The 22903-nt window shown below is 52.2% G+C and overlaps 1 protein-coding gene across 1 annotated transcript; it reads left to right on the plus strand.

The window, feature by feature from the left end:
• Positions 1 to 4132: 4132 nt before the first annotated feature.
• POR (cytochrome p450 oxidoreductase) lies at positions 4133 to 21728 on the plus strand (the record flags this gene model as incomplete). The annotated part of the gene is made up of 15 exons (XM_082008702.1): positions 4133 to 4311; positions 11486 to 11534; positions 12387 to 12515; positions 13130 to 13279; positions 14171 to 14295; positions 15230 to 15319; positions 15786 to 15884; positions 16548 to 16664; positions 17488 to 17606; positions 18787 to 18968; positions 19128 to 19277; positions 19835 to 20102; positions 20519 to 20664; positions 20930 to 21015; positions 21266 to 21728. The coding sequence occupies 15 exons, from the start codon at positions 4133 to 4135 to the stop codon at positions 21408 to 21410; spliced, it is 2034 nt and encodes a 677-aa protein (XP_081864828.1). The 3' UTR covers positions 21411 to 21728.
• Between the last annotated feature and the right edge of the window lie 1175 nt (positions 21729 to 22903).

Below are 22903 nucleotides of genomic sequence, written 5' to 3' on the forward strand. Positions count from 1 at the left end.
TGATTTGCAGAAATATCCTTGTATTTGGCAGAAAGGAGGACCTCCCAGCCACATTCATGACCGTGATGCTGTGCCTGCCAGTTGGAGTTGTGGGTTCCAGCGTGCTTTTGGGGGCTTCTGCTGCACCATCTCCTAGTGCTGCCATAGATCTCCTTTGGTTGCTTACCACTTGGCTGTTAGGGCACTCTGTATCCCATCTTGTTTGTTCTGATACTGTTTTTATTTCTATTTTAATATTTTTAACGCTGTGATGTGATAGCACCTTTAGTCCACATGGAAATCATGGGGAATTTGAGGATGCCTGGCACTGACGGTGCTTCCAATCCTTTGCTTGAGATGTGGATGAGAAGTAGGACTACGGTTTTTAATATGAGAAGGAAGTGCTTCTGTCTGGCAGCATGGAGATGTGCAGAGAGGGTCCCTGGTGATTTGAATGATTGCAAGCTGCCGTGTATTAAGTAAATGCCCAGGTTTAGAAACTACCTTCAGAGGCTGAAAAGCTGTGCTAAAATATAGCATTGCTTGATTGAGATCTTTCAAAATTTTGTGACTTTTCTGTGTGGTGTAGATGCCTCACATCTCTGCTGAGACTGATTGCTTTACACCAGATACTGTGTGCATAAACAAGGATCCAGGAACTGCAGCCCTGATTTAAAAAAAAAAAAAAAAACAGCACCACAAATACCACAACCCCCCCCAAAAACAGAAAAAAGGGGAAATGGAAGTCTGTCTTACCTTGATTGAAGATATAATAAACATTGGGGATAAAATAACTACCTTTGAAACTGGTTCCAGGGCATCTTTTACTTCTGCATTATAAATTTCCTTTCTTTTCCCCTTTAAAAACTTGATCTGTTTCTGTCAGGGTCCTTCCAGAGACTGCACGATTTCCAGGATAGCTAAATTCCAAGTAAGAGTCAGGTTTCTTTTCACTGGAAGTTAGAAGAGGACATGTATTTGAAAATGAATTGCTGTGACCTTCTGGAAAATAATTGCTACAGCCAACTAGGTAAGACTCATAAATTGAGGAATAATCTTCCTGTGCTAGGTGAAGTGAGTTACATAAATAGTTACTGAGTTGTGACAACCCTTTAAAAAAAGTGTGAGGTCTAGTTCCACATCCTTTGCCTTTCTCTCGATACATCTAAGCAGACCTTTTCCTAAGGGTGGGGAGCAAAAAGAAAAACCTGTAGCTAAGATATAGGACTTGAATAACTAAATGTCTAGGACCAAATGGAGCCCATCATCAAAATTAAAGCAGTTCTAGTGTCATCGCTAGAGAACGACTGTGTTTCCTGCCAGGTTTAGAGGTCAGTATAACCTTTATGCTATGGAGACTTGAGAATGAAGAAGGGAGACCAAACCAAGACTCTGGTCCATGCACCAGACCCATAAGCGTCCAGAAATGCTGCTCTTCCCTCTGGCTATGGGTGTAGGGAGTGAGCGGGTGGTCTGGCTGCTGCTGCAGCTGGAGGGTTCCCCTTTGAAGTGCTGGAGAGCTGCAGTGTGGTGAAGGCCAGGAGATAGTACGGCTTCATCCCCCGTGTCTGTCTATGCTGCATTCCTGGGAGTTTCCTTCCCGAGGATGCCTCTTTCCAAGGCATCACCGCTTAGGAGAGCAGACCACCTCTGGAGGCGTGAAAAAGCAAAACTCCTTGCAGCTGCTGCTTGTCCCTGCTGCTCTGGGAGGCCAGAAACTCTGCTGCTTTGGGCATGGCAATGAATTGCTGCTGGAGACATAGCCCTTGCCTTGCTCGTTAGCCCAAGAACTCACCTCCTTGCCCTATGTAAGGGTAGCTGGCAAATATCCATGTCTGAGCTATCTGGAGCTGGGGGGGAATTGCTGTGGGGCCAGGCGTATGCAGCCTGTATGCATTCCACACCAGGCTGACTGCTGCTCACTGAAGACATGTCTTGAAACTCTCCTCCATGCACAGTTTGGTGCAAGGGATGCTGCTGTGCTCTGTGCAAGGAGGCTTTCCTAGGGCTCAGCTGCTGTGAATACTGGATTTGGTGCCCAGAAGGGAAGGGGTACAGCTCCTGCCCAAAACCAGCTTAGCGTGGTCTCTATCAGCCTTGTTTTTTTTCATGGCTTCCTCTGAGCAAAGGTTTGTCGTTGCGTTATGTGCCATGGGAAGGGACTTGTGAAGGCAATAAAGCAGCAATATTTTTCCTCCTACTGGTGTGTTCCCTCGGTGCTAGTTGCTGGACCCACTCCTCACTGATTTACTGAAATCCAGCACAGAGGAGGAGGAGGACCCCGCTGGGAGCTGTGCTCCAGTTGTGGAGGCTTTAACTAACAGTTTAGTCTACAGTTGTACAGAAATAACACCCAGCTCTTGCTTGGCTCTGAGATCCATCAGTGAAAAGCCTGTCTGCAAGGGAGGGAGGAACAGAGTGACCTGCCTGATGGAGAAGAATGGGGAATTTGCTTTTCTGCAGTCACATCACTAATGTTTTTCTTCCAACCGTCTGCTTAGTGTCATCTCTGGGAACCTAGTGGGAAACTTTGCAGTGGTGTTTTAGTGCCCTTGGTAGTACAGTTGCTTGCCAAGTTCTCCACTGAATTAAACTTCTCCTGGGGCTGAGAGCTGGTTGGGCTGCAAAAATACCCAGGAGCCCACCCATGATTGCTCCCAGGTGGCTGCGGACTTCTCCCTGCACTCTGCAGGGCTGCCTTTTATAGCTGGTGGCCTGTGGCAGAGTACTTTGTGTTCTCTGGAGTTGGACTTTTCCTTGCTATGGTAACAAGGAGTGCTTATTCGCTGAAGATCTTACCTAGTCTCCCTTGTTAGCACTCCCTAAACACCATCTTTCCTTTTCTTCCGAGCTCCTGAATGCATTAGCATAACCTTAAACTTCAGTCAGTTTTGTTACTTCACCCAGGCACAACTTGGAGTTTGCTGCTTCTCTTTCAGCCCCCCAGGAACGCTGTCTGTGAGCTTTTCTCTGGCAGGCACAGGTTTGCTGAACAGATTAACTCTTCCCTCACAGCTCAGCCACAGGACATGTCCTTTCTCTCTGGTGGCTCCCCCACAACTCTGAGTCACTTTTCTGTGTCCAAGTTCAAATGTCCATGGTCTCCTGGGTTGGCAGAATGCCCAAGTACAAGAAGAGAGTCACTTTGCCCCTACAAATCAAGTTGTGAGTTAATTATCTGTTTGTTTGGACAGAGTGTGTCCTTGTGCGTTAGAAAGATAATCTTGCGATCTGGACTAGGGTCAGAGCAGTTTAGAGCTTTGGCAGAGCAGCAGGAGGGAGGGAGCAATGGGTGGCTCCCCAGGGGAAGGACAGGGGCCATAGGACTAGTTGGGGACTTGAGGGCTGGACGCTAGTCCTTGCGCTACCATGGACTCTGGGTATGACCATGGGCAAGTCACAAGTCACCTAAACTCTGCCTCAGCAAGTGGAAGGGAGTAATTCAAAGAGATGGAAGTTAAACTGGGAAAGAGTGGAGGGGACTGGGAAGCCAGAGGTCCAAAAAGAGGTAATTACTAGAAATCCAATCTGCATGCAGAGGTGGATAGTAAATGAGAAGTATTCATCGTTTGTGTTGTCATGACCTAATGTGGGGGATGCTCAAAGTACCACCATGCCACAGATCTGCTCTGCAGTTCATAAGCACAGCAGTAGGTCTGGGGCATCCTATTACCTTGTGGAAAGGAAGGAGAAAGCCCCAGATCTGTGGGGTGACTGGAAGAGTGGTGGCTTCCCCCACTAACACCCCATGGGCTCTGTGGTGAGTAAGGGGTTAGGTAAAGGCTGGCTAGGAGTCCCTGTTGAGTTTTGTGGGGTGTTAGGAGCCAGGTTGGGCTCCCTGGCTGGAATGTGGGGCTGCTCTGACAGTGCTGGCGAAGGGGGAGCGGAAATAATTTCTGATGGATCAGTGTGGATAAACTGGGAAGGGAGAAGCTTGGTGGGACAGTAAGATACCTTAGGGCGCAAAAGGATCTCACGGTATTGTGGTGCAAAGACTTTCTCTAAAGAGTTTGTTGGGCTGCCTTGTGCTCCTAAGAGTAAACGTATAGTGGAAAAGCATGCTCTGAACGGCCCTTAATGCTCTGGTCTTCGATGGCACTGTGTGACTGCTGGTGTTCATTTGTTTTTCTTTCTTACAGTGCCTTTGACCACCATGGGGGATGCTAGCGTGGAACCAACCATCTCCCCTTCTGACAACGCTGCACAGCAAGACTCTCTCTTCAGCATGACGGACGTGTTTATCATCTCGCTCATCACCGGGCTTTTTACTTACTGGTTCTTCTTCCGCAAGAAAAAGGAGGAAGTCCCAGACCTCCCCAAAATACAATCAGTGTAAGTAACAACTCTCAGGCAGTGTGGGTTGAGTGTAGCTTTCAGTCTTGCTTATGGTGGCTCCATGGAGGCTATGTGGGAAGATCAGCTGGATTCTGGGAGGTCCCCAGGCCGGGGGACTTCAGTCCCCAAGTGCATTTCTCTCCCCTCGCGTTTCTTCTGAGCTGTTCACCTCACAATGCAGAAACCCCCAAGGAAGAGCCAGGCTGCAGTTCTGCCTTACCCCACTGTGTGGCCCAGATCAGTAATTTGCCTTTCCCAAGCAAGGCAAAAAAAGGCAAGGCAGAAAAGCCCCTGTACAGCCCCTGGCTGTACTTCAAAACTCTTAAGGATTGCTTTGGCTATTCTCTGCGTTTTTCTGATAAAAGTCATATTTAGATAAATCTGGAGAAAGGTGGACTTGCTCTTAAGATTCCTGATAGGAAACCTGCTTATCTACCCATAGCCATGAAGAGAAGAAATAGTTTCGGGGAGCTGGGAGGTAGTTGCTGGGCATGAGCTGCTTGGCAGCTCTTGTGAAACTTGCTTGGCTTTGATGCCAGGTTACTGCAGCAGCAGGAGACTGGATTTGGAGAGGGAGAGGTCTTTGTTCCACCCTGTCTTCTGCAAAGGGCTTAGGGTGTGTTGGTGGAGATCTGGGTGCATTTAGTTCCTTGTCTCAGTCACATACGAAACTTAACATCGGTTTTCTGCTGGGCTTTTTAGCTCATTCCTTTTGTTTCCTTCTGGAGCATTGTTAAGAGCAGTAAATAGAGGTTTGAAATCCACTGCAGCAGAGACCGTAGGAGCTGGCATGCAATCCCTTCAGTCTCTCAGGATCTGTTCCCTGTGTGGGTGCAGTTGGCCCAGAGAGAAAGCCAGCTTCATTCTAAGCCCAGCTTTCCAGTGTTAAGCCTCTGCAGAAGGTAACCACACAACAAAGGTGACTCCTCTGGGTTTGTAATGCCAGCTGCAAATTCACTGTAGGGCCTCCCAGTCCCAAGGGGTTGGTTGTGAGGCCGTGCTGCGAGGGGGGCAAAGCGACGGCTGGCTGCTCACAGTAGGTTCAAGATATAACACATACAGTTGCACCAGCAAGGCGTCCTGCATGAAGTGGTTTTCTCCCGTGGTACTTAGCAGGTGCTGCTCTGGCAAGAAGCACCCTGAAACAGTTCTCAGTCCTTCATTTTGAAGTGTTACAGCCTGCTGTGGAAAGAAGCTGCAGCAGGACCTATCCATAGGCTGCTTCAGATGAGGAGGCTTGGTGATAAGCCAACGCGTTTCAGCAGAGGATTGATACTCTTGTTACCCTGTGTGTGAAAGCTAAATCAAACACAGCAAGCAGTTGAGGGTCTGTTATCTCAGACCTGCGATGTGTAGATATAGTGGGTTATGCTCCTTTCAGTTTTCAGGGCTTGTCAGCCAGTGTTTGTGTTCTAATTCAGGTCATAATTGAAAAGGAGCAGGTTTGGTCTCACCGTTTCTTGCTCTGGTCAGATTGTAATGCCCTCCTCTGGTGGCAGAGCCCTCTGCTTGAAGGCAAGCCTGGGGCACCAGGTCTGTTGTGAAACTCTGGGTAATGGGAAGGGTAGCACACAAATCGGAACAAACCCTCAGGCAGGCTGTGTGCACTGGTGTTGCAGGAGGATGGAAAGTATGTTTTCTGGCTGGGAGGGGATTAAAAGGAAGAAATGTCCCTGGCTGCGGTACCTTGTGCAGACAGGTGCATGCGAGGCTGGTAGCAACCCAGCTATCCATGTCTGCTCGGCTGAATTTGTTGGGAATTTGTTCTGTTGAATTGGTCAGACACTTTCCCTCTTGTGCCTGCAAGGGAGGGCTGTGTGTGTCGGTGAGTGTGGTTGCCTCTGGAGATTGTAACGAGAACGGCTGCATTGCAATGAGTGCTAAGCTGGCTGGAGAAATGGCACTATCAATCTGAAATTAGATGCTGGCATGGCGCAGAGTGACTCAGGGAACTCCTGTGCTCACCGTCCTTGTGACTCTTTCCACACACCAGCCATCATGTGCAGCTCTTCCAGAGGCTGTCCTGACCTTGCAGAGAAGTCGTACTGCGGAGGGGCTTGCTGACTATCCTGGGTGTGTGATACCACCTTGTCCTGCTACAGGACCTTGGCACGTGGGCTTCCGTCTGAGACTGGCTGGAGGTTTTGGCTTTGAGCTGACTCATGGGTATTTTGCCCGTGTTTCTTGTGTGGGGTCCATGCTGCCTTCTCTGTCTGCATGGGAGATGGCTGGCAGGGAGCACTGTGTGCAACTGCATTTTGGAAAAGTGACAGCCAGGCAGGTGACGAGCACAAGAGGAGGCTTTAAAGTCGTTTTTCCCATACGTTAAGCCTGACTCTGCCATTGCCCGTTGTAGTAAGCTGGTCTGAGAGCAGCGTGGACCCATAAGCCAAGGCTGTGGCTGGTGATACATGCATCCTCCGGGACAGAAACAGCAACTTCCCGCAGCTTTTGCACTGTTATTTTATGGGACACATGAAACTGAGAGGGAAATGAGTGGGGAAAACAAGCTTGTTCAGCCTTGGGTTTCCTTCCTTCCTGTCATCCTTGAGTCTTGGGTGGAGTTTCCTTTCTGATGAACAAGAAAATCAGCAAGATAAAGGATCACACGGTCAGCCGCTGCCTGGGGCTGGCTAGATAGCAAGCTGGTCCGCGGTCAGGCAGAGGCAGATGTGTCTGCAGGCAGGGAAGCTGTCCTGGACCTGTGAAGGCAGAGAGCCTTTGCAAGTCTGTCTCAGGCTGAAGTGGAGAGCGTTGACCTTAAGAGGTGTTGCTTTTCTTCAGCACGTTCTCTGCAGCTCTGCCTTGACTTGCCAAACTGTTCTGAACTGCTTTATCTGATGGTATTGGGTGGCCATTTCTGTCGCTTTGGCTCCCAACTTCAGCTTCAGCCACGGAAAACTGGAGGGTGAAAGTGCTGATCAGCAATTTGGACACATCACAATGGCTGCTGCTTTAATGGGTTTGCTTGCGAGAGCACAAGCAGAGTCTCTGACCTGAACACAGGGTCCGGCACATTGGTGCCTTCCTGGGGTTTTTTGGGAGCTGCCGCTGAGCAGCGTGCCTCGATCAAGCCACATCAGCTCAGTGGGGTCTCCAAAGGAAATGCCCTTAATTGTGGAGGAACAGATGCACGGTCAAAATACCCCATTCTGGATGGCATCTGGGCTGGATTCACTCCACGTGGCTCCACCAGCCCACATGGCCCAGGAGCGGTTGTGATCTTGCCCCAACGATGTGTCACTGGGCTCAGCTACTGCTGAGGTGCTTGCTGACCCCTGAGAGCCAAGCAGAGCTGTTCTCCTGCCCGAAGTCCCCAGAGAAGAGGCAGAGTCCAGCTTATGCAGAGGTTTGCCACGTACAAGACGTCCTGTACCTGGGTTGTGTAACACACGCGTGCGTGGGGCAGGCCGGGATACCTCCGACTGAGGATTGCTTGTGTTCTGACCACTTTCAGACTTAATTGAAACCACCGGAGCAGCCTTCCCCGCGGCCTGCTCTGCAGATGTCATTAGGGAGAACGGCGCTCGATCGCCACGCAGCCGTGGCCACCGCGCTTCATCGTGGGGCCGTTGCTGGGGAATGCGCTAATTTATTTTTATTCTTCGGCTGCGCCGCCTCTGTGTGTTTCTCAATCGCAGATTTCTTTCCTTTCTCATGTGCCCGCTCCGGAGTTGTGCAGACTGTTGGCTGGGGGAGATGCAGGCGAGACAGCGATTGGTACACTGAGTTGTCACCCCCTCCTTTCTCCCCCCACATCTTTAACATTGTTTGGGGCAGAAATTGGCTTATCTCTGTTCTGCAGCTATAGAGAAATCCATTCGCTGGTGCTTGTAGGGCTTCCTGTGGCAGGAATTGCTCCAACTCCTTAGCTTGATTAGCTCTCTTTGCCTGCGTGTGTGTTGGGGAGAGAGACCATCTCTAATTTAATTTAATAGGATCCTGAAGAGAACAAGCTCCTTTGAGCTGCCTCCGTAATGGCACTGCCATAGTTACCCGTAGCGTTGCTCACGCAGTGTCTGGAATCGTTTCATTCAGCTACAGCGTCAACTTTTTTTTTCCCCCCCTAAAAAAAGAATATATATAAAAGCAGCTGTGATATAAACAGTTTCCAAGGTAACAAGGCTGGGGGAGGGTTTTGTGTCCCGTCCCCCTGCTCCACACGGATGGGAGAGGGACGTGTACTGTGGAGGATCCTGGGAGGTTTCATTCTCCACTCCTAATTCCTTTCTGCCACTGCTGCCAGATGTTGCAGTTTCTCAGGACTGTGCGGATCCACTCGGTAACTTCCAAAGCCCCGCCACGAGGATCTGAGCGGACAGGACCACTCCTGCTATGAGTGCCGGGTCCTTTTGTGCCGCTCTCTTCTCCTTAACAAAAGGCTGACGCTTGGCTTTAACACCCAGGAGGAGCAGAATGGAAAGGCCTGTGTGCGTGTTGCTCCAGAGCTAAGTTAGATCCGTCCCCCCACACCTCCCCTTTGCAGACAGACACGGCTGCCCTGCGACTCTTTGTCTGCCTCTTCCCTGCCCCAGCCATGGGCTGCGTGTACTCGGCCCCGCAAGAAGAGACGGCTGTGGCGAGGTGAGTTGATCTGCCCGGCGGGCAGACGGGATCGCTCTGACTTGGAGTGTCGCTCCAGCAGCCCCAAAGCTGGATGGGGTGGGGTGCCTCTCCCTGCTGGGGCAGGAGGAGAAGGAAGGGGAGAGGCTCTGCTCGGAGGCAGGCTGCTCCGGAGGACACCCTGCTGTCAGTGCTTGGTTTCTCTGCAATGTCCAGGCTGTGTTCTCACTTCTGGGTGTACATGTGCTTTTTGGAGGAAAGCCACAAGCATGGGAGCTTTCTGAACGAAAGGTGTTCAGCCGGGATGAAGACTGTGCTATTATTGCTGAGCTGTCGGTAACTTCCTCCTCCTTTTTTTTCCTCCTGAAATCACAGCGATGGGAGAGCCCTGGGAGTCGCTTGCGCTGTGGGCTCTCGCCAAGGGTGGGCAATCTGCACAAGCCAAAAGACTCACTCTGCCAAGGGAGTTAATCCCCTTTCCTCCACCTGTCACTTCTAACCTCTTAGTCCCTACCCTGAGCTACCTAAGTTGTATGAGCAGTCGTTGCTGAAAATACGTTTTTTCTTCTGTTTTCCTGGCTGAGCGGTGAAAATGAGTGTCATGTCTGTCTTCAGTGTCTGTGCATTTTTGCAGCTCAGACATTCAAGCCACCCTGATGAAGCAATTTCAGGGAGTTGGGTAGCCTTTTTTCAAAAGCCAGACTCGTTATTTCGTCTGTGTCGGAGCATATTTCTTCGGAGTCTGTTCTTTACCACAGTGCTTCAGTGCAGGGTTGCCTCCTTTTGAAAACGGATGAGCTCCATGTGCTGCACCCTTTTCCCTTCCAAAGGCAGTTTGCTGAAAGGATCTAAAACTTTGTTTTTCCTCCTTTAAGTGTTTTGTTTAGCAGTTGACCTATCAGCTATTTTAATTGGATCTCATTTGCAGAGGGCAGTAAACCGAGAGGTTCACCAGGGACCCAAAAGCGAAGTGAGAGCTGGGTCCTGTAAGCAAGCTGGGGGGGCAACTCTCCTGAGCCCCTGTCCCAGAGGTTTTGGGGTTTTGAGGCTGCTTTCTCAGAGGTGCTTGTGATATCCCTGTTCCCAGCTGGGGACAAATGACAACATGGGGAGACTGTTAACTGCTGAGAGAGCAAAGTGGGGGGTGTGAAGCAGCTCTCTCCTGGGAGCACAACTGCCTTGAGTAGCTTTTTTGGGTAGAGTTTGCTCGTCTTCAGTGTATGCTGTATGAGACTGTGGTGGTGCTTGGCACTCTCAGGCCTGGTTATGGAGCTCCTTGATACCGTTGGGTAAAAAGGGGTGCTTGAAGGCATGCTTTACTGAATGTCCCCCACCCTGCCGCTCTGTGTGTGTGCTCTCTGTAAATGTCTCTGCACATCCGCAGAGATTTCTCCCTCTGGGCTGCAGAATTTAGGAAACTGTTAGAAAGCTCTGCACATTCTCACATGGGCCAGAGCCAAAACCTTTTTTTTTTTTTTTTTTTTGCCTGGAGGCTTCTCTCTTCCCACAAGAGACCCAGTCTTGCATTCTTCCATTGTGAAAGAGAAACGGGTCCCACATTCCTCTTCCCCACTACTGAAGCTCCAGCGGCAAAGACAGCAAGTGAGCTCCTGGTACTTGTCCTTCTGCCTTGAAAAGACCCCAGTGCCTAATCGGCCTGTGGCTAGAGCCACCTCTGCTTATGGGGCTCCGAGGGTCCCCCAGGCTGGGTTGCTGTCACCCTGTGACACTGAAAACCCATGGGTATGCTTAGGATAGCAAAGCTCTTCTGGTTCCCTGCCTAATAGGGTAGCCATAATGGTGTGCAACTCTGCCTCAACACTTCTGATGCTGCTGCGGTTTGTCCCTCTTGAGAGAGAGAAAGCCACCTCCCTCTGTGCCGGAGATCTGTGCTGGGGATGGAAACCCTGGCGTGGGAACGAGCCCTGTGGGACCTCGGCAAGCAGCGCTTGCCTTGCCAGAGGCTCCGTGGGTCTGATCAACTGCGTCTGCCGGCTCCGCAGGGCTCTGCAGCTCTGGGACTCGTGTCTGGCATGCCGTTTTGAGGTCAGAACAGCTGGTTTTCAGCCCTGTCTGACTTCAAGCTTGGGGAATCCACCCCAGGGGCATGGCTTGGGACTGATGCTCTGCCTGTCTACTGTGGTGGGGGTAAGCCCAGAGCTCTCTGTTCCTTTCTCTCCCACCGTGGCTTGGCCCCTGAGATTTGTCTGGAGGTGTTCTCTTGCGTCGTAGCTCTAGGAGATCCTTGTAACCTGCTCAGCTATGAAACTTTTCAGAGCAATTGATAGAGTAAATGTTTCCTGACACCTAGGTCTGAGTGGGGGGCTTTGTCTGTGGGAGGATTTACTGACGGAGGTAAGGCAGGGTGCCAGCTATTCCCCTGTGCTCTGAGAGTCCCTGGTCTGTGGCTGTGTGCAGAGGAGAAGCCCTGAAGCTGAGCGATGGGCATGCCTGGGACAGGGTGAATAAAAGCAGCTGATGGGTCTCTGACCACTTTGCGCAGCCTTCTGAGATCTGGTACCGTTTTGGGGGCTGCTTTTTCCCCACTTGCTTATTCCTGACCTTAACGAACGTGCTCATCTGAAAGGAGGTTCCTCCTGTCTTTCAGAGCAGCTCCAGTGAGGGATAGCAGCTTCATTGAGAAGATGAAGAAGACGGTAAGCTTCTTGCTCTGGCTACACAGAGTGCTGGGAAGGTGGGGGAGCTCGTGTCCTTCCTGGTTTCCTCTGGAGACTGTCTAGCTGTGAGCAGCAGGGACTGGTTTGGATACAGACACATCTGCTGCAAAGAGCGTCCAGAGGAAGGCTGTGTGGGCAGGCAAGGAATAGCTCTTTCAGTCTATGCCTGAGAGCTGTTCTTAGAGAAAAAAATAAAGTGAAAATTTGGTGGGGGGAAAAAAAGGTGTAATATGAGATCAAAGTCAGGAGGGAAATGGCAGAGATTTTAAAAGTTATTGGCTGGCAGTTGTTTATCTGCATGGTTGGTTCCCAAATTGGCTCACTCTGGAACGGGAATTGTACACCGAACTGGCAGCTTTTGACGACTCAGGACTGGACCAAGAGGAAGCAGAGGAAGAAGCAAGGGCTGGATGTATTTTCCACTTTACTTCAAAGTAGCTGGCTTGCGGCAGAGCAGGAGCTCAAGAACTTAGGCACTTTTCCCAAAGCTTAGGCAAGTCTGCTTTCTCATCCAGCGAGTTCCCCTGTTTCCAGGAGTCACACTGCAGCCTTGAGGCTGAGAATAAATCTTGAGGGTTTTTTCTTTGCTTTGGGTTTTAGTCTGACTTGAGTCACTCCTCTGAGATTGACAAGAGTCATGTTCTTACTAACAGCTTAGCCTTGAGTTTTCTACCGCAAACCCAACATGGAATCCCTGCGCAAGCTGCCTTTAGGTTGCAGTCCAGGGCTCCTGATCCCCGGCGTTTCCTTTGTCTTTGACAAGATGTACTACTTCCACGCGTTTGCCAAATGAGTAATCTCCATTTAACAGGGATTTCTTTTTCTCTCCAGGGGAGAAACATAGTGGTTTTCTATGGTTCCCAGACGGGTACAGCAGAGGAGTTTGCCAATCGCCTCTCCAAAGATGCTCATCGCTATGGCCTCCGGGGCATGGCAGCAGATCCAGAGGAGTATGACTTGGTAATTTAGCCATGAACAGCCTCAGGATAGGTGACACCCTTTTAGTGTCCCCTAAAAAACCAGAAAGGACCTAGCCAAGGGACAGTTGCCATTTTAGTAGTGTCATTTAGAAGAGAAAAGGCAATTAGATTGGCCTGAGATGCAGAGGTGGGCTTGGTTCTTGTCAGTCTATGGATTTGGGGTGAACGCCGCAACACAGCTGAAAGAGGAAGGTAGTGTGGAGTGTTTGGGAGTGGAGAGTCATCCATTGGCAGTGTGAAACTTGCTCCGTATTCCTTGTGTAGTTAGCATTAAACCCATGCTGCTGCAGTCTTGCACAGAGGCATCGATGCTGGTTTGCTCTCCAGGGTGAACAAGGATCCTGGTCCCTTAAAGGCTTGTATGGAAATTCCCATTGCTTTTCTGGTGGGGTAGAAGTATTGACTTGCAGTCCAGTGAGGTGGCTAGCTTAATTTCCCCTGACATTTTGGCCTTTTCCAACCCCTTTTGTAATCAGCTGTTTGACGTTACGTGGTGCTGTTCTGCACACCAGAGGTAGCCGCACTGTAGGAATAGGCTTGCCCAATAATCACATTGTGGGGTCCTTGAGGGTTTATTCTTTCCTTTGGTTGTAGTCGGACCTGAGTCGCCTCTCTGAGATTGACAAGTCCTTAGCTGTGTTCTGTATGGCCACTTACGGTGAGGGTGATCCCACGGACAATGCCCAAGACTTCTATGACTGGCTGCAGGAGGCTGATGCTGACTTGTCGGGTCTCCGATTTGCAGTAAGTGGCTCAATTCCAGTTTATGTTGCATTTGGGCAGGAAAGTCAAAAGGCCTCCACAGTGCCTGCACATGGCTTGGGGAAAGGCACAACATGATGTCTATGCCTTGTACGCCTGTGTTGGCTGCAGTCCCTATTGTCTTCCTCTCCAAGCTTTGTGGACACTTGCAAACGTATATCTGGGGGCTTTAAATGCAGATGTCGAGTAGTCTTCCCACTCCCTAAATCACAAGGGTTTTCTGGTAATGTCTTGCCACAAACAGCCCAGCAGGCATTGAATACAAGGTCTGTAAATGAGTTACAGGCTGCTGCTGCTGTTCAGAAGCTAATTCAGCAGCCTTGGGCCAGATCTTCTCCCACAAATTAAATCACTTGGAGGAGTGTGTGGCTCTTTTCCTGTGCTGAGCTGAATAATTGGCTGAGATACAGCCGCCTCACCTAAACCCTGGCCAAGTTCCTTAGGCAGCATAATTGCAAATGAGGAGAAATTCCACTGCTGAAGTTAATGTTAAGCTGCTCTGTATAAAGCAGTGAGCAAACATTTGCTGAGCAGTTTGTGGGAGGCAAGGGACAGCAATTGGTCTCCAGGCGGTCCAAGCTTTTACTGGTCCCTCGAGGAGGTGGCGCAGGCAGCTCGTGTACATGCATCCTCTTGATGTGCCTGCGGCCTGGCTCCAGGGAGGTGTTGGTTCCTGCTGACCAGATGCTCTCCAGTGGTAGATTCTTACTCAGAAGGTCCACAAATAGCTGATGGAGAGCTGGGAGAGGTCTTGCTGTCTTGTCTTCCATGCTTTATCTTAAACATCCTTTCAGTGCTACTGGCCAGAGGATGCTGGCTGAATGGGAAAAATCCAGTCCCTGTTTCTCCACACTTACCAGCATTCCCTTCCAGGTCTTTGGGCTGGGAAACAAGACTTATGAGCACTTCAATGCCATGGGAAAATACGTGGACAAGAGACTGGAGGAGCTTGGAGCCCAGCGCATCTTTGAACTTGGGCTGGGAGATGACGATGGCAAGTGAGTAGCTTGGCTTGAAGGGGCTGGTCAGAGCTAACTAAAGCATCATGGAAGGGACCTTGGCAGGGACTTCGTTCTACTACTAAGACAGAAGTAAGCTCCACAGGGCTAGCTGTGGAAGCTGACATGTCTCTGAGTGCGTGTCTGTCTGCTCTCCCTCCCACAATCAGATCCCTGTATACTTAGAGGATCCTGAGTCTGGGAAATTCCACATGAGCTTTAAATGACTATAGTTATATACTTGAGGAGGCTTTGCAGCCTATTCTGCTTTTGCCCTGCTGCAGCCTCATTGCTAACCCAGCCTGTATGGATAAACTCACCCATCCCTGTGGAGGAGGCAAACTCCATCTCCTTGTGAACTGTTTGTTTTATGGTGGAAGGCAGCAATTTTCCAACTCAGGACAATGATTTTTAATTTTTTTTTTTTTTAATATTTGACCTCTCTATGCTTACCTGAGCACCCTTGTGGGTAGAAGCTTAACTGGGAAACTACATCAACCTGTGGCCTTACCTCTAAGGGCTGCAAGATCTGATGAGAGGGATGTGCTGTGTAAGGGAGGGCCTGAGCCCAGAAAAATAAGCATTGCCATGGTGGAATCTGCCTTTTAGGAAGGTGACCTAATGCCTGGAGTGGACAAGGGGGAGCTGGGTTGGTTAAAGACAGAATCTGAATAACAAAGCCTTCCTTGGCAGACCTGGTGAAGGGAGAGGTGGCTGGTGCAGCAACAGTTCCCTCCCACCCACTTAGTGCTCTGAAGATGCTCCCCTGATCTATGGGTGTCTGGAGGCACCAAAAGTGCCTGGGTCCGAGGGCAAATGCCTTTTCCCGTGGTGAAGGGAGAAAGTCCATAGGGATCTCAAATGGCTTTTCTGGGAATGCCCCTTTGCTCCCAGCTTGGGCAGGGTTACTGAATCTTTCTTTTGCCCTGGCTAGCTTGGAAGAAGACTTCATCACCTGGAGAGAGCAGTTCTGGCCAGCGGTGTGTGAGCACTTTGGGGTGGAGGCTACAGGAGAAGAGTCCAGGTGGGTGTGAGAGCCGGTGCTTCTGGGTGCCAGGGAGATTGGCCAGCTCTGACTGGTGGCTGAGCCATCAGCCTTGAGCTGCTGTCCCCTTTCCTGTGCACTGCCTCCCTGTCCAGGCTTGAGAGGGCATGTGTGAAGTGTATTGGTGAGTGGGACTCTTTGGACTGCACCTGTTCTGGTGTGAGTTTGAACCCAGCTCTGAATTTCTCTTCTGGATGGGTGACATGATGAGTTTGGTTCTGCTGTGGATGGCTTTGCTGGTTGTGATGCTCCCAGTGAAGCTGATGGTTCCTCTTGGTTTGGGCTTTCTGCTTTGTCTGCCTGCTCCCTAATGGCTCGAGATGGGTGAAGGGGTAGAAGTTACATTTGTTTTTGAACTGCAGAAAATCCAGAAAAGCAGATGATAGTTCCAACTGTACCTTGTGATTGCCAGTTTGACTTTTTTCTCTCCCCCTTCCTCCTCCAGCATCCGCCAGTATGAGCTGGTGGTGCACACAGATGTGAACATGAACAAAGTCTATACGGGTGAGATGGGTCGTCTCAAGAGCTACGAGAACCAGAAGCCGTAAGTGCCAAACCACCCTGGGTGGGGTGTACCTGGGCCAGGATTTGGCTGATGGGTCCTTGAGGTTCCTAACCACACCTGCTATGCAGGCAGTGTCACTTCCGCAATGCAGCCATGTAGCAGGTCTCTGACCAAGAGAAGTGGGCTTGCATCGCCACTGGGACTCTGAGGGATTTCCCAGTTAATGAATCATTAGTGTTTGAGATGGCGGCAGTGTTCACATGCACTGTTTGGCTGGTACATTTGCAGCATCTGTCTTGAGGTCATCAGGGCCTTTCCTTGCCCAGGGTAGCTAATGCATGATGGTTGATTGCTGCATTGTTGTGGGGAGATTAGCTGTATAAATTAATTCCAGCTTGAAATATCTCTTTGAGATGGGACACTCGCTCCAATCCACTTTTGCATCATTTGTTTTTAATGGGACAGAAGCTGTTGATTGCTGGGCTGTGCTTAGAAAGAAAATTATCTGTTTTCTGTGCTAGTCTGGGTAGTAGCAGGATCATAATTTGGTTTGTGCTGTGGCGTGCTTCGAAACGTGAACCAGGACAGCCCTGTGCTCAAAGCATGGGAGCCTGCTCTGGAGGCAGAGGGAACATGTCTGGAGACAAGAAGCACTGTGAGCCTCGGGAGAGTAACCCAGAGGGTCCTTGTGTTTCCTTCCAGACCGTTTGATGCCAAGAACCCCTTCCTGGCCCAGGTTATGGAGAACCGCAAGCTGAACAAGGGTGGAGAGCGACACCTTATGCACCTGGAGCTGGATATCTCCAATTCCAAAATCAGGTAGTTTCCCATGGGAGACTGCTCCTCTATTTTGCCAGGAGCAGTCTGCGTCAGGAGCGAAGAGCAAGGATGTTGCATTGGCTTCATCCAGCACTTCAGAAAGGGACCGAGTTCTCATTAATGCTGCCCCTCTGGGCTTCTGTACCACATATCAGGTACCCCACGTCAGGACTTTCTCCCAGCTCTTGTGCTGTGCCTGGCCATGCCAGCTGGCTGCTTTGGGTCCCTCCAGAGCTGGCTACACATACCCATCCTATCTGAGCAGTCCCAGCTGCAAGAATTCTGTAGAAGCCATTCAAAAAATGAGGGGGTAAATGAGCTACAAGTGAGGGGAGAGCTGGGGATGGCTCATGCCTGGGTTTGCTTGGCTTAGGTGTACAAGAATAAGGGGAATAAAGCCCTGTTCTTAAAAACCCTCTTGCTGGCTTAAATTCCTTTGTGTGTGCTTGTGAGAAAGCCATGAATCCAGGTGGCTTTAACATAACAAAACACTGCAGAGGTTTTGAGCAACTTTGCTCGTTGCCTGTCAGGGAACTGGCCTGTCCTTGCTGAAGTCTCTGACAAAACTGCTGTTATCTTGGAGGTCTCTTGTAAAGGAACTGGTTCTTAAAACCATTATTCCACAGTGGTCCTTTCTGCTATTACTGATGGCTCTTTGAGGTCCCCGATTGTGCAGGCACTGTGTGGCAGCTTGGGTATCTCAGCGTTGTCCTACTGCACTGTTGCACCAGCCTGCTTGTCTTCTAGCTGAGCAGCTGAGGCTTGGGGTGGACGAGAAGCCAGTGCTGGTGTTTCATCTGCTTTCCTCCTGCTCTCGTGCCAGATACGAGTCTGGGGACCACGTGGCGGTGTACCCAGCCAACGACTCCTCTCTAGTGAATCAGATTGGTGAGATCCTGGGCACGGATCTGGACACGATCATGTCCCTAAATAATTTGGATGGTGAGTATGGATCACCCCTGAGCGTCAGCAGTTCTCCTTCAGCTATGGCCTCTGTCTTTCCCACAAGAGCAGGAGCCAGATCGCCTTCAGGTCCCATAGGGCACCTCCAGGTGAACAGAGCCATCCTGTGGCCGCTCGGAACGCCGTGCCGTTTCAGCAGCAGTGGCACAGAGCCTGCCTGCTGAGAGCCAGCTGAAGTGGGTCAGTTGTGAAACGTACTTGGTGTGCCCATTCAACAACAAATTGTGTAACAGCACACTCCTAATTACAGAGCATCAGTCTGCTAGAGCATCCCTCTGCCACAGCGGCCCCGGAGCTCACCGGGGGCTGTCGTGTCTGCGATGCTGTTATTCGGTCCTTGGAGGAGGCCCAGGCTTAAGGACTGAACTGCCAGGAGGGAGCACTTGTGCTGATACAAAGAGCTTTTCTTGGGCAGCGTTCCCAGCAGAGCTGGCCTCTGGCAGGAGGGAGATGGCAGCTGCTGCCCACCTGATGCATCAGAGGTGCTGGCCCAGAAGCCCAAGAGCTGGCTTCTGGTTTCAAGAGCACAAGTGGCTTTAATGCATAGCTGGAGCCAGCGGACCCTGTGTGGTGTCCCAGGGTCATTCCTGTCCCTACGGTGCTCTTACTTTGCTGAACAGAACAGCTCCAGCCTCTGCTGCTGGTGCTTACCTTTCCCGAGGGGGTTGTGAGCACAGCTGTCTGTGGCTGAAGGAGACTAAGAACGCTTCTGAGGCCAGATCTGAAGGAGGTGTAAGTGTGTGAGGCTGAATTAGCTGTGGAGAACAGCCCTCCTGTTTGGCCTGGGAGTCTGCTGGGTGCCTCTGTGCATGGATATCTTGCGGCAGAGGGCCCCATTGGGAAGCATGGGGTATTTTTTTTTTTGTTGTTATTGCTGATGAGCTGTCAGACAGCATCTGTGAAACACAAAATGTGCTACCAGGACATGTAGCTGCCTGGGGAGGGAGCTGCCCTGTGCTGCAGCTGCTTCAGCCTGGGATCGGGACATCGGCCAGCAGGCTGATTCAGCCCTAGGACTGCGCCCTCCTCCCTGAAGCTCATTCCCTGGCTCTGTCTCCAGCTCTCATACACCGCATGTAGCTGCTGGCACAAGACCTCTACCATAACGGCAGGCGGTTGCTGATTTTTAATACTATTTTTTTGTCTCCCTCTTCTCCAGAGGAATCCAATAAGAAACACCCCTTCCCCTGCCCCACATCCTACCGTACAGCGCTGACATACTACCTGGACATCACCAACCCACCCCGCACCAATGTCCTCTACGAGCTGGCCCAGTACGCCACAGATGCCAGCGAGCAGGAGCGCCTCCGCAAAATGGCATCGTCTGCTGCTGAGGGGAAGGTGGGAGCTGTGGCCTTCCCAGCAAAGCTGCTGGGTTGAACTGGGTGCTGGGGGATCCCCAAAAGGGATCCAGGACTGTTGGGCACCACATACAGAGAGCTGAGGCAGTTTGCCAGCCGCCTAGGGAAGTTGTCACGCGTGTGCCCTCCTTGCCCGCAGGCTCTCTACCTCAGCTGGGTGGTGGAGGCCCGGAGGAACATCCTGGCCATCCTGCAGGACATGCCCTCGCTGCGCCCCCCCATCGACCACTTGTGTGAGCTCCTTCCCCGCCTGCAGGCCCGGTACTATTCCATCGCCTCCTCCTCCAAGGTGAGCGTGCTTCTAGCAGGGACTGAGGCTGCTGAGAGACCGCTTCAGCCGCAGCTCCGTGGTGCCACTGTTCCTCCCCCTCTCAGCTGGGGACAGGACTCGGGGAATTTGCCCTGGCGACACTTTCTGTGTGGGGGCAGCTTTAGTTATATCCGTGCATGAGAAGAGGGGGTTATCCCAACTTCCATAAGGTCTTGCAGCCAGCTGTGCCTGGATACCACCACCCTTCCTGCAGCCCTGCTCCTCTTTGGCCTTGCTTTCAGAGCTTGGAAGCAAGGTGGCATTTTAGGGGTTGGTCAAAATTGACTCTTTATTTTGTGCCTGAAGCCCTGAGGCTTTTGGCAATATCGAGGGAAGCTCAGCAGTCCTGTGATGAGTTGAGCACAGGACAGAAGTCTTGTGTGGGGCATGCCTGGAGGCTTGATCTGCCAAGGGAGGAATAGCTGTCACAACATTAACATTAGGTTAAACTTCTCCCCATCCCGGAGCATGACAGACTGAGCTGTGGGGTTGCTGGGGCTCCCTCTCTGCCTGGCGCTGAAGTCCCTTCCCTGCAGGTTCACCCTAATGCCATCCACATCTGTGCCGTGACAGTGGAGTATGAGACCAAGACGGGACGCCTGAACAAAGGGGTGGCCACCAACTGGCTTAAGAACAAGGTGCCCAATGAGAATGGGAGCAACTCCCTGGTGCCCATGTATGTCAGGAAGTCACAGTTTCGCCTGCCCTTCAAACCCAGCACACCCATCATCATGGTCGGACCAGGGACTGGCATAGCCCCCTTCATCGGCTTCATTCAGGAGCGGGCCTGGCTGAAGCAGCAAGGTGAGTGCCCAGGAGCTTCCCCAGGGACTGGAGCTGCTGCAGGATGATGCTCTGTGGGGCCAGTCGGTGCCTCCAAGGTGCAGCTTGTGCTGCTCATATTGCTGACAGATGTAGCAAAAAGCAGACGCGGTGGAGCAGGGTGAATGGCAGCTAAGTGTTTTTGTCCAGCATGAGGATGTTTTGTCCTCTTCCTTGGCCGCAGAGGATATTTGGGGGGCAGATAGACCTGAGCCAGTTCTCTGACCTCTGCCACCATGTCTCCGAATAACCACAGTCAAGTCACTTAGTCTCGTTTCTAAATGTATGGGTACTTATAAACAGAAGCAGTTGCACAGCTCTGCCTCCCCGGGGTTGGTGGGGAGGACAGGGTTGGGGGCTGCAGGGTGCCAGCTGATGGGTGCTGGCTGACTCTGCAGGCAAAGAGGTGGGCAAGACCGTGCTTTACTATGGCTGCCGCCACGAGCGTGAGGACTACCTGTACCGTGAGGAGCTGGCCCGCTTCCATCAGGAGGGAGTCCTCACCCAGCTCAACGTCGCCTTCTCCAGAGACCAGGCCGAGAAGGTACTGCTCTAGTCCCCCAGCTGCAGGCTCACGCTGCCCAGCACAGCTCCTGGCTGTGGCAGCGGGGGAAGAAAAGGCCCCAAGGGCTGGAGACTCGCAGCCTTCAGCCTCGCCGCAAGGGAAGGCCCATGGCAGGCGTAGGAGCGCCAGCAGCTCCGCTGTCTTCTGGAGCCGTGAGCGCAGGCTTGGCTTCCCCTCCTGCGCCACGGCCTGTGCTGCGGGGGCTCTGCTCCTCTCGCCTCACTCCCACCTTGTTTCCTGCCAGGTTTATGTTCAGCACTTACTGAAGAAGAACAAGGAAAACATCTGGAAGCTGGTTAATGAGGGGAACGCTCATATCTATGTGTGCGGGTAGGTCCGGCGGCAGGGAAGGGACTTTGGGAAAATGTTCCTATTCTCAGGAAAATCGAGTGTGACGTGGTTTACCCACTCGGGCATTAGAAGCCCTGGGGAGGGTTATGCTGTCCTTGTTCCAGGGGAGGGCAAGCGCCAGGCAGATGGGCTGGGGTGAGCGTAGTGCCTGTGTTGGGGTGTTGAAAGGTGACGCGGGCTCCATGGTTCTGACGTGTTACTGCCTCACTCACGGTCCCCTTGTTTCCAGCGACGCTCGCAACATGGCCCGAGATGTGCAGAACACCTTCTACGAGATCGTGGCGGAGTTTGGGAACATGAGCCAACCCCAGGCCGTGGACTATGTAAAGAAACTGATGACGAAGGGCCGGTACTCGTTGGACGTCTGGAGCTAAGAGCGGGGCTGGCAGGGCTGGGGAGAGCACGAGTCCCCAGGCGTGGGCCTGTGGGAGGTGGAAAGTGCCTGCTCACCCACCGCTGCTGTGGGTGACAGTGTTGTCCCCAGCCCACAGCTACCCCAGTGTCACTTCCAACCCCTCCTGGGCCACAGCAGCCCCCCGAGGCAGGCTGTGTACCGGGTTGAGAGAGGCAGGGGGGTAGCTCAGGCTGTTGTCCAGGAGCCGTGGTGCCTCCGGCACCCCAGGGAACACCTCAGGGCAGCAGCGTTTGCCTCGAGGTCGGGGGCACAGCTGATGTGGGCCAGGAGGGATGGATGGTGCTGGGGGAGCTCTGGGCTCCTCCCCTGAACACGAGGTGTTGCCTTATACCCTGGGGCTGCAGCCCACCCTGGCCTGCCGGCACAGGCAGCTAGGGGAGGGCAGAGGGGCCAGTAGCCCCCAACTGCTGAGGGTTTGGTGTCAGGGCATGGTGTCGGGCAACAATCTGTCCTTGCCTCCCTCCCACCCTCTTTGGCCAACTCTAGGATGTGGGGCTGGCAGCCAGCTCTGGGCACAGAGCTGCCCCATGCCACCAGGACCCCACAGGCACCGCTCCTTTCCCCTGCTGCCCACCTTCGCTCCGGCATGCAGCGAGGAGGGGACAGCTCCTCTCCCCTCTTCTGGAACAGACCCGGTCTTGTGGGGTCTTGGCCTGCAAGGGCCCTGCTTGCTCCCTCGGGTCTGGCAGCTCACCTGTGCCCAGCCCCTCCCTCATGCTGTGTACGGTCATTTTTTAAATACTGTTTTTATTTTAACATCTTTGTGATTTAATCATGGGGGGAAAAAAACCAAAACTTTCAGGCTGTCCAATGACTGTAAATTATTTAAATACATTTGCCCTTGGAATAAAAACACAGTTTCTGTAGTTTGCTTCCTGCCTTCTCTCTGCTCACCAAGAGGGAAGGAGGAGGAGCAATGGCTGCTGGCCAGGAGGAAACCTGGGGAACAGGCAGCAGCTCTGGGCTTTTAGGCTGAGCTGGAGCTGGGGCAGCCCCTGCCCTGGGGTGGGTGGCTCTGGACTGAGACACAGCTGTGTCAGACATGCCCTTTGCTTCCCAGCCCTTCTGGAGTTCCCAGTCTGTGCGGACACTAAAGTCCTGCTGGGCTCCTTAGGCGGCTGAAGCTCTGGCTGCAGCCTGGGGCTGTGCAGGCCAGGGGATGCTGCAGGAGGGAGCTTGCAGCACTGCCCTCCCATCCCCACTGCACCCCAGGCTGGCGTGGGGGCACTTGGACATGGCTTTTCTTCCCTCCCCCAGACCTGTTGTGTCAGGGGCCTGCTGCCAGGTGAGGCAAAGCCACAGCACAAAGTACATGACCTGTCCAGAGACCACCCTGGTGACCTGAGGCAGCACCTTCCCTTTATTTTCACCTGTGGGACCAGGGTGCTGTTTGCACAGCTCCAGGGTGAGGCACAGCTCCTCCATCTCAGCCCCCCCTGCCCTGTGGCTGGA

This window comes from Phaethon aethereus (assembly GCF_964289735.1).
Source record: "Phaethon aethereus genome assembly, chromosome: 19".
NCBI classification, from domain to species: domain Eukaryota; kingdom Metazoa; phylum Chordata; class Aves; order Phaethontiformes; family Phaethontidae; genus Phaethon; species Phaethon aethereus.